Here is a 14,100-nt window from a genome sequence, read left to right as displayed (position 1 = left end):
AAAATGATGAGAGTAGTGAAAACTGTGAGTTAGCTTTTGTTTGATGCTGTGATTTCTTATGCTGTTCACTTAACTTTACTTTTATTAAACTAGTGGCATAAATTGACTTGCTATGGGGTATGGTTTATGGCAGGGGTGTCCAAACTTTTTGAATGTGGGGCTGGATCATGAACTTTTTATCACCCAGTGGGCGGGCGAGCCATATTCAAAGACCTCACAGGAAGCGGTATCACATCAGGAAGTGATGTCACATGACCTTTGACACCAATGAAGTTGCAGGAAGTGACAATGAAATGGGTCTAACCAGTTCAAAACTCTCCCTCTATAGCATCTACCTCTGCTACTGTTCGGGACAGGATACTGAGCTAGATGGACCATTGCATTCCTAAATCTCATGAGAGTAGAGGATTCCCATCATGCCTACTGGACTGCCGTCACCGGATAGCTGTCCTGGTTCTAGGTTGTGCTTTGGACTCTTTCATGGCCTCTTTTAGGGTGCACACTTAGAACTCTGGCTTTTCCTTCCTGCCCATTTTGCTGAATTGTGATTATTCCCACAGGACATGAATTTAGTTCAGTGGCTATGATTCTGCTTTCTCATACAGAGGCAATGACTCTCACAAAGTATGGCCTATTTTAGTAGGATAAAAACATTTTGAAGGCCACAGAGAAAGCAATAAGCTGTGTGCTGCTTGGAAGGGGATAAGCCCGGCCGGAGTGGCAGGGGCTGAGCTGCATTTTTCCCTTACCTGTGCCGGTCAGTCCCGAGCGGCACACGGTTCCACCGCTGCTTCTGCTGGCTGATGCTGACCTGGCTGGGCTCCTCCCATCCCCAGCAGCATGTGGGAATCCGGCTTCAGCTACATGCTGCTCTGGATGGGACAGACCTGTCCGAGTCGGCACCAGCCAGCAGAAGCGATGGCAGAGCTGTGTGCTGCTCAGGACTGACCAGTGCACGTAGGGGGAAAGTGCAGCTGAGCCCCTGCTGCTCCGGATGGGCTCATCCCGGCCCGAGCGGCACACGGCTACTCCTCTTCCCACACACACCGCATCGGCAATGTCAAGCTGACGCGGTGCATGTGGGAACCTTGTCCCTCCCTCAGCCCTTCAGCAGCTGTTAGGAATCTGCTGAGGGGCTGGGGGAGGGACAAGGGGTGGGAACAAAAGTAAACTGTGTTTACTTTTGTTTCCCGTCCAGCACCTCGGGCCTCAGAAAATGGCTTGTATGGCCACATGGCGGCCCGCGGGCCGTATGTTGGACAAGCTTGGTTTATGGGATTACAGTAGCATTGGTTGGACTATTTTAATACAGCCATTTGAAGAATATTGCTCAACTCTGTTTGCAAACTAAGAAAATACTACATCAAGGGTGGACTACATGAGATGCTACTGCTCTCTAAGCGATGCTAAAAACATGTGTGCCGGCACTACTGTGCAGTAGCACAAGTTATTGCACATTGATTTAGTACTTGGCTATGCAGGTATCAAATGTGCAGTAACTATGGCGCATTAAAGAATATGCAAATGCGCTCCAAGAGATCCTTCTCCTTTCCCTTTGAGGCCACCAGAACTGCCTTTTTTGTTTGAACTCACCTCTTTTAGTCACTCTATTCCTTGGACAGCAGCTTTATGTTGTTGTGCTCGTGTTATTGAGCCAGGCTCTAGCCTAACCGGTTGACATTGTATCCTGGTGAAAAACAGAATACCTGCTCAGGCAATATTATTATGTGACCTTGTCTTTTGTGTCATGGGGTTTCTTTTCCAACCTGCAGGGTGGGAAAATCTGGCTTTTGCCAGCTGAATATTGATTGTTACTCCTTAGCATCTTTCCTTTCTTATCTATTTTGTTCTATAACACTTTCTCTAGTAGCTGTAAGTACTGTTTACAGCTTTCTGGACAGTCAGAACTTCACTAGTCTTCTCAGCATTTGCCATTTTGCTTGCTTAGATGTTTTGATACTGTTCTCTTCAACAGTAAATAATTAATTTTAGCACTTGCTGTAACTTGCTCACAGTCTTTCATAGATTCATAGATGCTAGGGTTGGAAGGGACCTCAATAGATCATCGAGTCCGACCCCCTGCATAGGCAGGAAAGAGGGCTGGGGTCAGCCAGATGCCTATCTAACCTCCTCTTGAAGACCCCCAGGGTAGGGGAGAACACCACCTCCCTTGGGAGCCCATTTCAGACCTTGGCTACTCCAACTGTGAAGAAGTTCTTCCTAATGTCTGGTCTAAATCTGCTCTCTGCTAGCTTGTGGCCATTATTTCTTGTAACCCCTGGGGACGCCTTGGTGAATAAAACCTCACCAATTCCCTTCTGTGCCCCTGTGATGAACTTATAGGCAGCCACAAGGTCACCTCTCAACCTTCTCTTGCGGAGGCTGAAGAGGTCCAGGTGCCCCAGTCTCTCCTCATAGGGCTTGGCCTGCAAGCCCTTAACCATATGAGCGGCCCTTCTCTGGATCCTCTCCAGGTTATCCACATCCCTCTTGAAGTGTGGCGCCCAAAACTGCACACAGTATTCCAACTGCGGTCTGACCAGCGCCTGATAGAGGGGAAGTATTTGTATTTGAACATGTTAAATGATAATGATGTATTGAAAAGAGCTTGCCGTTATAAGCTGCATATGTTAATCCCTTGTTTACAACTAGACCCCCCACAAAACCAAAAGGAGCTAATGATACTTTATGAATTTATGTGTTACCAAATATTTTTAAGTTACAGGGTATGCAGAAATATTTCATTTGAGTTTCCTTGCCCTGGCCTTTTAAAATGCTTAAAATTAGAAACCTTGAATTTAGTGTAACAGAGTAAAAATTGTTGGGTATAAAATGTGAAATATACATATGAAATACTTGGAATAACTCATTTCTCTCTTAAACAGCTTTAAGTAGTTCTTCTTCTGATGACAGTGATGAAGGAACAGATGAAGAAATAAAAAGTGAAGAAAGTGACATTGAAGAGAGGACAGAAATGGTATATTTATATGAGCTACATTAATTTAATAATATTTAGTATGTTGTGTTTGAAGCACTGGGAAAAATGGAGACAGCTGAAGAGAATTGCTAAAGGCCATACAGGAAGTAGTTAGGGCAAGTATTAAAATCATTTGATGATTTAATAGTGTACTTATTATGACTGGGACTTTCAAAAACCATAGCAGACATCTTACTCCTCTGGATGACTTTGATTTCGGTTCAAAATTTATAAACTTGTCTCACTTATTATTTCACTTTTTGAGGTCTGTCAAATTTATAGATACTGTAAAATTTTACTACTGTCTTCAGGTAAAGGTAGCTTCTTATTGCCAGCAGGATTTTAATGGCTGTTGTATCCAGTTTATTTTAAAGAAAGAGGGTTAACTCAAAGTTGACTTAAAATTTTGCCAGAATTGAAGATTAGAAGAAATAGTCCCAGTTAGAAAGAAAAGTGTTTGCTCTGAACATGGAATTGAAATATTACAATACAAATAATTTAAATGTGAAGTGGTCTGTGAACAAACTGATCAGACAGTTGAAACAGATGAAAGAACAAAAAGGAAGCAGTAAGAACAAATTAAATAGATTTAAAGAAAACAACAATAGAGCTTTTAAAATAATTTAAAGGTATATATTTAGTTTATCAGAAACAGTATGAGATCTGCTCATTTAAATTCACAAAATATATTGTGCTAGTTGTATCTTTCCATGCAAGGCATTGAGGGCATGTCTACATATGTGTTTTAATGAACGTTAGGCTGTTTTAATGTGCATTCAATTGTCACTAATAAAAAGTGCTATTTAGTTAATGCGCATTAAGCATCACTTAAACTGTGCTCTTTAGTTAATAGGCATTAAGACAGGCTAGTGTACATTTTCCTAGTACCTCAGAATGGAGGTACATCTAAATGAGTGGAATGGCAAATGCTGGGAAGATTTAATACGTATAACTAAAGGACATTAATGCACATATAGATGCGCCCTGGATTTTTAACTCGGTTTCTTCCTTATTGGCTTCTAAATTATAACAGTAATTGGTCTGTGCTGTCTTAGAAAGAAGACCAAGACACTCACACCAAGAGAGACATGGAAGAAAGAGCAATAAGTATAGAAATCCCTGAAGTCCTGAAAAAGAAGCTTGAAGAAGATTGTTACTACATTAACAGAAGAAAACGGGTATGAGTTTTAAGGCATGGGGAAAGGATACCTGAATGTCAAAAGTAGCTCTCCCTGCATAGTGACTTAGTTTTTCAGCTGACTTGTATATATAGTAGAGAGACCTAATCCAATGCATTTCATTTTAGACTTCCACTCCCCCTTCTTAATGACTAGAATAGTGAATTATTAATGTATTGACCCATAATATGGGGGTTTCATCATAATAGGTTTCGTTTTTAAGGATGACTTATCTTGGAAATCAGGCTTATCACCTTCTGCTATTGTATTTGCATTTCTCCCGGGTCAAAAGTTATAGGATTGAGCAGACGTGGGTTTGAGGAACAAATTTGAAATGTCTGAAATAATTTTTCTGAATAGATTTGTTAGGCAGTTGTAGGCAGTGAATCACACGAGTTCTTATTGTTCTTGAGTTGCCACATGCCATCACTGATTTACGCAAATTGTCTCTCTTCTTCAGCTAGTGAAATTGCCTTGTCAGACTAATATAATAACCATCTTGGAGTCATATGTGAAACATTTTGCCATCAATGCAGCTTTTTCAGCGAATGAAAGATCTCGGCACCATCAAATGACTTCGCATGCCAATATGAATCTTCACTATGTCCCACCCGAAAAGAAGTAAGTCATTTTGGCCACTTGTTTTTGTGTGGAGGAAGAATGGGTTTGATTTCAGGTCCAGGTTTTCAGTGCTTTGCAGTTCAGTAGACTTGCACATCTGTGTACCCACAAAAATGGAAACTATACATTATTTGACCTGGAACACAATTCTTTGCTTAGAGATGAGAGCTTTTTTATCTTATCTTAATGCTACATTAAGATAAGGTATCACTTTCCTTTTCTCTCTACTGAATCAGGAGTACTATAAGAATCTGAGACCATTTTGTACTTAAAAGGTATTTTTCATGTTTGCATGACAGGAACTTGAGTTGAGGGTTTAAGTAGTACCTGCTTCACACTGTAGGAAAGATGCATCTTGCTGAAATAAGCATTGAGTCCCTTTTGTTGCATGCAAGAGTGCAAACTCCAATTCTAAAGGTGTGTAGCAGAATCCTTTTGGAGCATACTGGTAGCAGCGAAATCATCTTCATATGTAAGATTAGTTTACTGAATGCTGTTATCCATCACTTGAAGAAAGCTGAATATGCACAGCAATAAACATATCCATGCTTTCGTGTGCAGGTGTTACTGTGGTAGCTCTGAACTGCATCTGTGATTATTATTATTTTTTAAGAACGGATTTTGTACAGGATTTAACTTTTCTTCCATTGCCTTGTGTTCTGCCCTCTGTGGGAAGGGAGAACAAATGTTTTCCAATTTATATATGGCAACTACTCAGCTCTTCTTCAAGCAGGCATACAACCTCCCCTCATATGGCTTGTTTTCCAACTCCTTTATCATCATTGTTGCTTGCTTCTGGGTCCTGTATATGTTGTCTCAAATTTTCTTAAAATATGTTGTCCAAAACTGGATAAAGTAGTCATTCTGAAGCCTATACAGTGCCAAATAGAGGGGGACAAAGACTTGTGTATTGCACAACATTCAACATTTTCTGGTTGAAAGCAGTCCAAAAGAGTGGAAATGTGTGTACGTATACATGTGGAGAGTGGTGTTTTTTTAAACCAGCTGTCACATTGCTAACCTGTGTTGATTTTGATTTTTCCACAACCCCCATATGGTAACACTTAAAAGTACTAATGCCAAGCCAGCTGGATCTCATTCTCTGCTTGCTTTTTCTGTTTCCTATTTTAGTACGTTATATTTGCTTATGTTAAATTTTTGTTTTGTTGTCTAAAGCAGTGATTCTTGACCAGGATAATGTGAAATAATTTTAAGGGTGATGTGCAATATTAGCACTTTTAGGTATAAACACCTACACAAAAGTAACATGATTAGACCTTGATCCATAGTTTCAAAAATATTCTGACCTGTTGTGCTATTAAGTTCTTTGCAACAGGAGAATTGCTCTTTTTTTTCCCTTGATAAAGAAACGAATAAAAGCCTAAGAGCTGGCATTTTCTGAAGAAGGCCTTGAGTATGAAACATTTGAGAACCACTGGTCTTAGAGTCCGGTTCCAATTTCTCAAATTCCCTTGAATGTTAATCCCGTCCTTCAAAGTATATGCAGCTCTTCCAAGTTCCATAGTGTTTGCAGATTTGGTTAGTGTACTCTCTATTTATGCATTCAGGTCATTATTAATAAATATTAAAATGTAGACCCACAGGATTCCCTTGTGGAAACCCTACTTGAAATTACCCAGCTCTGACATCAAGCCATTAATAGTTATACTTTTCTTGTTGTTATTCAACCAAATATGCGTCCACCTAGTGATAATTCTGTTCATATCATGTTCTGTCATAAATTGTGACAACAAATTAAAGTTTAAGATATTCAGTGATCTAGAATTATCTTATTTCTTGCAATATTGGTATTAGTGCAGGGGTGGGCAATTATTTTGGGTGGAGGGCCGCTTACCAAGTTGTGGCAAGCTGTTGAGGGTCGCATGGGTAGCCCCACCCCTTGACAGGTGCCCTGCCCCCTGGTCACCATCTTGGGACCAATGTCCCAAGGGCCAGCACCAGTGGCACCCAGAGCGGGGCGCAGGCTGGCAGGGGTCTTTGGAGCCAGGCTGGGCTGCACCAGCCGGGAAATGGGGGAGCTGGCCCGGCTCCATAGAGCCCCTGCTGGCTGGAATCCTGTACCCCTGCCATCCTGCTCGGGGCCTTGCTGGCACTGGCCCTGGGACATGGGTGTGGGCCCTGCTCCTGCATCTACTCACTCCCAGTGCCCCCCAGGCTGCAGCTGCTCGCAGCCCATGTGGGGCTATGCTGAGCAGGCACAGGCAGCCCCACGCAGGCTGTGAGCAGCTGCAGTGCGGGGCGCCCGTCATGGTGCGGGTGAGGGGCTGCTTTTTTCCTGCACTCAGCATCAGATTGTAACCTGCCCTGGCTGCCAGCCTGGGCTCACCTGGGGGTGAGCCCAGAGCCCCGCACTGGCTCTGGGCTCACCTGTAGGGGCTGTGCCGCTGCAGCACCAGCAGCTGCGGCCCCCTCCCTCCCCCCCGTTTGCTGCGTCAGGCAGTGTTTGCTGCTGCTGCTTCCCCGGAGCTCGTGCGCTGGGGCCAGGTTACGACCTGGTGCTGAGCACTGGGGGTGGGGGGGAAGCGGCCCCTCACCTACTCCATGCCCGGCGCTGCAGCCACTCGCAGCCTGCATGAGGCTGCCTTTGCCTGCTCAGCACAGCCCTTGCGGGCTGCGAGCAGGTGCAACAGGGAGCGTGGGCCACGGGGCAGGCGAGGGGCCACTTTTCCCCAGGCTCCTTCCCTGCCCTTCTCTCCCACTCCCCCCTTACCTGAGGTTCCAGTGCTGGGGTAGCCCCGTGGTCCAAGGCCAGAAGCCCCTGCTGGGGCTTCCAGCTGGGGGGACAGGGCCAGGCAGGCCCTGCTGTTGCGGGAGCTCTCCAGGGCTTCCCTTGGGTCCTACTGCCCTTGGTTCCTGTCATCTTTGATAGGAACCAAGGACATAAATTTTAATTTTCTAAATTTTTTTAGGGGCCTCACGGGCCGGATTCAGTCTGTGGACTGTATTTTGCCCACCCCTGTATTAGTGTCATTACCCATGGAAAGTGTTAAGGCTTTGGAACTATACAGGTTGAACACTGGCATTGTAGACTGCTTGTAACGTGCAACTCAGTAGGTGTAGATGTGCTGATAAACACCATTGGACACAGTGGCTATTCTGTGATTACCTGGAAAGGAAGGAAAGTTGTGGGGACTTGATATACAAAATAAAATTTGAAAGAATAACGTGCATTTTAATTATGTTCATAAATAAAATTGAGTTTAAAGGGAAAATACCAGAAAGATTTCTTTTAAAAAAGATTTTTTTTATTCATGTTTATGTCTATTAATACGTGAATTATATAAAATATTTGTGTAGCATATACATATCATATATACATCATTATATAAATAAAAACATAATGTGACTAAATCGTTTTGCTTGTACATGTCAAGCAAATCCCGAGACATCATTCTCCCGTTGTGCTCGGCCTTGGTGAGGCCGCAGCTGGAGTACTGCGTCCAGTTTTGGGCTCCACAATTCAAAAAGGATGCGGAGAAGTTTGAGAGAGTGCAGAGGAGAGCCACACACGCATGATCAGAGGTCAGGAAAACAGACCTTATGATGAGAGGCTGAGAGCTATGGGACTCCTCAGCCTGGTGGCCACCTATAAGTTTATCAAGGGTACTCACTGGGATCTGGGGGAACGTCTGTTCACCAGAGCACCCCAAGGGATGACAAGGTCAAATGGTCACAAACTCCTCCAAGACCATTTCAGGCTGGACATAAGGAAGAACTTCTTTACTATCTGAGTCTCCAAGGTTTAGAGAAGACTGCCGCTGGAGGTGGTTCAAGCACCTACTTAGAACGCCTTCAAGAGACATTTGGATGTTTATCTTGCTGGGATCCTATGATCCCTGTTGACTTCCTGCCCCTGGGGCAGGGGGCTGGACTCGATGATCTTCCGAGGTCCCTTCTAGCCCTAGTGTCTATGTCTGTCTATGTCTAAATAGTACTTAGCCATATAAGTGCAATTTTTTGGCACTTAGGTTTTGCAGCTGTGGTAGGTTAGGATCACCTACATGCATGTACCTGCTGGGAGTAAAATGGAGAAGAATAATGGTCTTCCCACCTTTTAGTCTGGTACTGTAGTGGTTATCGCACTTGTCTTGGGGAGTAGGAGGTTCTTCCCCACATCCTGTTATGCAGAGGGCATCTGAGCCTGCAGTTCCCATTTCTCCCAGTGCCCTAACAGTCTGGGCATGGGTTAGGTGGTGCCCAGAGTAGCCTGTTAAAGCTGACTCCTTGCATGGCCTGGGAGGAGGAGAGTAAGTCAGTAAGAAAGTGGCAACAAACCAGATTAATATGTTTTGTAAGTTACACCTGAGCTGCTTTGAAGTAAAAATTGCATGAGTGCCTTCTGGGCAAAGACTCAGCTTGATGGTTGCTTTGGCATTTTAACAATTTTTTAGAGTGTGGTTAACCTAGATTTAAAAACAAAAGTAGTCCTGAAAAATATGACTGTTTTCAGAAAGATATTGCTGATTAGTATAAGCAGCAAGTCAAAGGAACTATCCCAGAATATTGGCACTTACAAATAAAGCTTATGAGGTTATCTATTTTGAAGTAAAGCAGCTGCTTTCTTATCACTAACCAGCCAACTAAATAAATAATTTGTTTTTCTGTCTTTGAAAAAATAATGCTCTGCATAAAGCTGTGTTCTTTTGTCCCTTCTCTCACTCTCTGCACACCTTCCTATGATGTGTTTGAACTTCATAAAGACTTTTTAGGATAGTTTTGTCATGGGAGTATCTAAGCTTTTCACAAGCATTAACATAGATTCCCCATTAAGACAGGAAAAAAATAAGTCATTTTCTTTTTTTTTTTTTTTTTTTTTTTTTTTTTGTGCTGATGCTCAGAGGTAAAGACTCTTGTTCACAGTGGCATAGCTGTACCAGCAAAGATGAAAATAGAGTGCTGATTTCTGATTCAGGTTCATCTGTTCTCCAAAATTAGTCCCCAGTGATTGGGCTCCTCATAGTAGGCTAAGTTAACCCCATGCATAAATTTTTTTAGGCTTGGGAATTTAATTTACAGTCTCACTTGGGCATTTGCATTATCTTTATGCTCTGTACTGTGCCATATACATTTTATGATGGTGTATAAACATAAAAAAATAGATGTGGCTTGTGGAAGAAGAAAACCCCAGGCCTTAATTTCTACTGACTTCTTGAGTTAGTGCACTATTTGCTAATGATTGCTTTTTCCCCGCCTATTTTGCAATCTGCTCTTTCTCCCGCCCTTTTTCCCTTGTTGAGCTGAGTAGACCTATGAGATCAATAGGTCAAACCACAGTCTATGCCCTCTTGCAACTTTCTGGTTCAAACCAGTTTTTCTTTGACTTGTTATATCTTGTGTCATGTGACCTGAATTGAAACACATAAAAGGCTTGCTTCAATTGTCTGTTGCGGGGCATGCTCTCCCCAGTAGCTGCTTGTAAATAAAGGTCTCTGACAACTTTGTGACCGAACAATAGAGTGAAGCCTGTTTCTTCCACAGGCTTCAACTCTTCCTTTTTTCAGTTAGTTGTTGTTTCTTGGAAAAAAGAGCAATCATTTACTGGCATTAAAATAAGTTATTTTTTTGCCCCTGTCACTAGTTCATGTGACCACAAACATCTATAACTCTTTAGCAGCTGAATATTTTTACCTGATTATAAAGGACATTTTTAGGCAACAGTGTACAACTGTGCCTTATTGTGGATTTAGCTTGTAGTAGAATTGGTGATATTGTGTGCTTCTATATAACCTATGATGATAATTTTTACTATGTTTTAGGAATTTCTAGTTAGGTTCTCTTTCTGTTTGTCATATGTAATCCTTTCTTTGCTCCTCATGGAATTCTTGGTTTATTAGTTTACTTGGATTTTTGGAGTTGTCTTGTCATGGTTTCTTTAAAGGAAATTTCCAATGAGTACATCATAAAAACTTGCAACTAGGCTTTTTAATACAAAAAATGAATCCTGCCCCCCATGTTTTTTCTAGTGTTGAATTATGTAAAGAAATGGTGGATGGATTGAGGATAACCTTTGACTTCACTCTTCCATTGATTTTGCTCTATCCCTATGAGCAAGCTCAGTTTAAGAAGATAACTTCATCCAAATTCTTTCTTCCCATCAAAGAAAACTCAACAAATGCTAATAGGTAAGTTGGACAATTTGATTTGTATATCCCATAATTAGCCTCCAAAAACATTTTGTGGCATACAGAGATACATTTGAAATGCAGGAGGTAAGTACTCATTACATGTAATGTAAAAACAATTTTGAAATCAAAACAAAGTCTCAAACTCTTTGCTTATAAATTCAACGTTTTTGGTTGAAATCGGAGAGTTAACTTAATCTGAGAAAATTAAGGTGGAATCAACCAAATGCTGATTAAAATCACATGAAAAGGATTATGACTTAAATGTCTGGTTGTTTGGCCCTTGCCATTTAACTGTATCTTTTGAGTTGTAACCTGGCCACATTTTAAAGCTGTTAATGGCATTGTAAAACAAGGAATAAGCTACCAAGTTATGCCACAGAACATGTGCAATAATGTTGTGACTGGTTCCTGTGATACCATTTATTGAACGCATAGCCAGGTATGCCCCTCAGGCTGGGAGCCCTGTCAGCTGATGGGTTTCCTAGCCAGCAGAAGCAGTCCTGGGCTCCCTATGTACTAGCAATAAGGTGTGATGGGAGCTGATGCTTGATCCCACAATCATGCCTCCTGTCATATATGTGTGGCATGGCAGGAAGTGTGATTGGATGGATTGCACATCAGATCCCATTGTGCCTTTTACCTGCACATATGGCATGGGTCTTAGCTTTAACCACTCAAAGGAAATACTTATATTTGGCAAGCAACAATTTTATGCCACATGATCCTCCAGTTTTTGAAGGAGACTAAGTTCTGGTTTGAACAAGTATCTGTATCTGTGGAAACTGGTATTTGTTTTAAAACAACTAGCAAAATACAAGATTTTACCCATATTTTTTTTAAATAGAAATCAGGAGGAACTGTCTCCAAGTCCACCTCTGTTGAATCCACCAACTCCTCAATCCACAGACAGTCAGCCCACAACCGGAGAGCCAGCAACACCCAAACGACGAAAAGCTGAACCTGAAATATTGCAATCGCTGAGGCGTTCTACACGTCATACATCTAACTGTGACAGGTTGTCAGAAAGCAGTGCTTCTCCACAACCTAAACGGCGGCATCTTGAAACACCTGCTTCAATGCCAAAGCTGTTTTTGCATCTAGAAAAAAGTAGGTTAAATTACTAAAGGTATCATTGTGAGTTACGACACAAAAATCTTTTTATGTTGCAAAACAAAGCTGACTGCATTATCAAATTATTTATTTGGTCATTAATCAGTTAGCTTGGAATTATTTTATACATAAGGGGGAAATTGCAGCAATTTATTAACAGCAGTTTTTATTGAATTATACCAGTCAGGACTGAAAGGGCAACTTTTCTTGTGGGTGACTATAAACTTGTAACAGTCACTTTAAATACCATTAATTTGGTTCTGTGTCAAAGGTTTTAGACATATTAGTAAGAGGTTTTGTTTCAGTCAGTGGCCTAAAATTGGGGGTCAGCAACCTACAGCTCATGGGCTTGATTTAGCCCATCAAGAGACTGGATTTGGCTTGTGGTGGCTGGGATGAGCAGTGGCAGGGGCAGTGCCTTTTTCACTTTGCACCATGCATTCTTCTGCTTGTTACTGATCCCATCTGCATTGTCTGGTGTCCCTGCTGTGTGCTGAGGGGTCCTCTCTTGCCTTGCTGCCACCCCATGATGCCAAATTTGTGGCTTCCCATTGGTGGCAGTCAGTGGCAATGGTAAGCAGAGCACAGAGAGCTAGGGTGTTGGGTCACAAGAAGTAGCGAGGTAGCCTGTTCTTAAAGGTTGCTGACCCTTGTCTAAAACAGATTTCTTGGCTGCATGAATTTAATCATTCTACTCTCTTCTTATTTTTGAAGAAACCCCTGTCCATAGTGGTTCATCTTCACCTATCACTTTGACTCCTAGCAAAGAGGGGAGTGCAGTTTTTGCTGGCTTTGAAGGTAGAAGAAACAATGAACTTAATGAGGTAACAATAAGATTAATCTGTACAATTCATCACATCCATGCAACACCGGATTTAGGTGCGAGAATCAGTTTAGGATTCTGTAAAATATAACAGTTCTTAACAGGGCATCTGTTTCCCTGTTTTCATTATATACTGATTTACCTGCTAGGAAATTGTTAGCATTCATACCTCTCACATGCGATGTAGGCATTTAAATACTGCCTCAGTCCAAGTAAGTGATCCACAAAACCTCTCCTAACTAATTAGGCATCTGTGGGGAATTGATGTCTGTGTTTTGGCCAATACAGTTACTGAATTTGGCTGCTGTGTAGGCCCAGAGTTGCTGCCATATAGTGAGAGGTGAGCATCTCTCACGTAATGCTGATTTGAGATTTTAAAACTGTATATCCCTGTACCAAAGTATTCTGAGGGCCCTGATCTCATAATGCCTAATGCTGACAGTGTTGAGTTCAGCACAAAGGGCTGCAGCTACAGCCAGTTTCAATAAGAAATAGTAACAGAAAAAGGAGAAGGAGTTGGTGTCTACCTCTTTATCTAGAAGGCAAGTGATTAGAACGCTTGCCCAGGAAGTGCAGTACCTGAGTTCAAGAGCATCCTTAACCTGCAGAAGCTAAAGCTCACATATAGCACCTGGGAGAATACAATAATCACTAGGTGATAGCCAGAGATCCTGGCTTTCTCGGTTTAAAAGTCACAAATTCTCTGATAAAAATTGCAGATTCTCTAATTAAAACCCCAGAATCTATGTTTTTCCATGATGTAAAATGAAACACCACTATATATAGGTATCAGTTGAACATTATGTTTTATTGATATATTTACAATTTTAAAGCAGTTTGCAAGCCCACCCGCACCTCAATCACTATTATAAAATACATTCTAAATACCTATGAATTTTGACATTTGATTTTGGGTTTTTTATTGTGGAAAATCAGAGCTCCCCCTGCCTCCTTTGCTCACCAGGACGCGGGTCCAGCTGTGGCTGTCTGCCCCCCCTCCGGCGGTCCCATCTGTGGCTTTCCCCCCCCCCCCCCCCCAGCCACTGCTTTTTTTGGTGCTGGACAGCCCTGATATGTCAGTGCCCTGCCTGTTCCATTACCCCTCACTCCCAAGCCATAGCCCCCCCAGCCGTGCTGGTTCCTCTCATTCCTGACCCACAGCTCCCTGGCCCTGCCAGTGACCCTCACTCAGGACCTGTAGTCTCCTGGCTGTACTGGTATCCCTCACTGCTCACCTTCAGCCCC

General features: G+C 42.3%; 1 protein-coding gene across 1 annotated transcript in view; it reads left to right on the top strand.

The window, feature by feature from the left end:
* MSL3 (MSL complex subunit 3) overlaps window positions 1–14,100 on the top strand; it is a 44,981-nt gene that overhangs the window by 4,462 nt on the left and 26,419 nt on the right. The window contains exons 4-10 of the mRNA XM_006022307.3: window positions 1–24; window positions 2,886–2,977; window positions 4,033–4,155; window positions 4,616–4,776; window positions 10,761–10,919; window positions 11,767–12,029; window positions 12,747–12,856. The exon at window positions 1–24 is cut by the window's left edge and continues 74 nt beyond it. Coding sequence (XP_006022369.1) covers window positions 1–24; window positions 2,886–2,977; window positions 4,033–4,155; window positions 4,616–4,776; window positions 10,761–10,919; window positions 11,767–12,029; window positions 12,747–12,856 — 932 coding nt within the window. The remainder of the gene's footprint in view (window positions 25–2,885; window positions 2,978–4,032; window positions 4,156–4,615; window positions 4,777–10,760; window positions 10,920–11,766; window positions 12,030–12,746; window positions 12,857–14,100) is intronic.

The sequence above is a fragment of the Alligator sinensis genome, unplaced genomic scaffold, assembly GCF_000455745.1.
Source record: "Alligator sinensis unplaced genomic scaffold, ASM45574v1 scaffold312_1, whole genome shotgun sequence".
Lineage (NCBI taxonomy): Eukaryota > Metazoa > Chordata > Crocodylia > Alligatoridae > Alligator > Alligator sinensis.
Note: the sequence above shows the minus strand (reverse complement) of the source record. Positions and strands in the feature narration are given on the sequence as shown.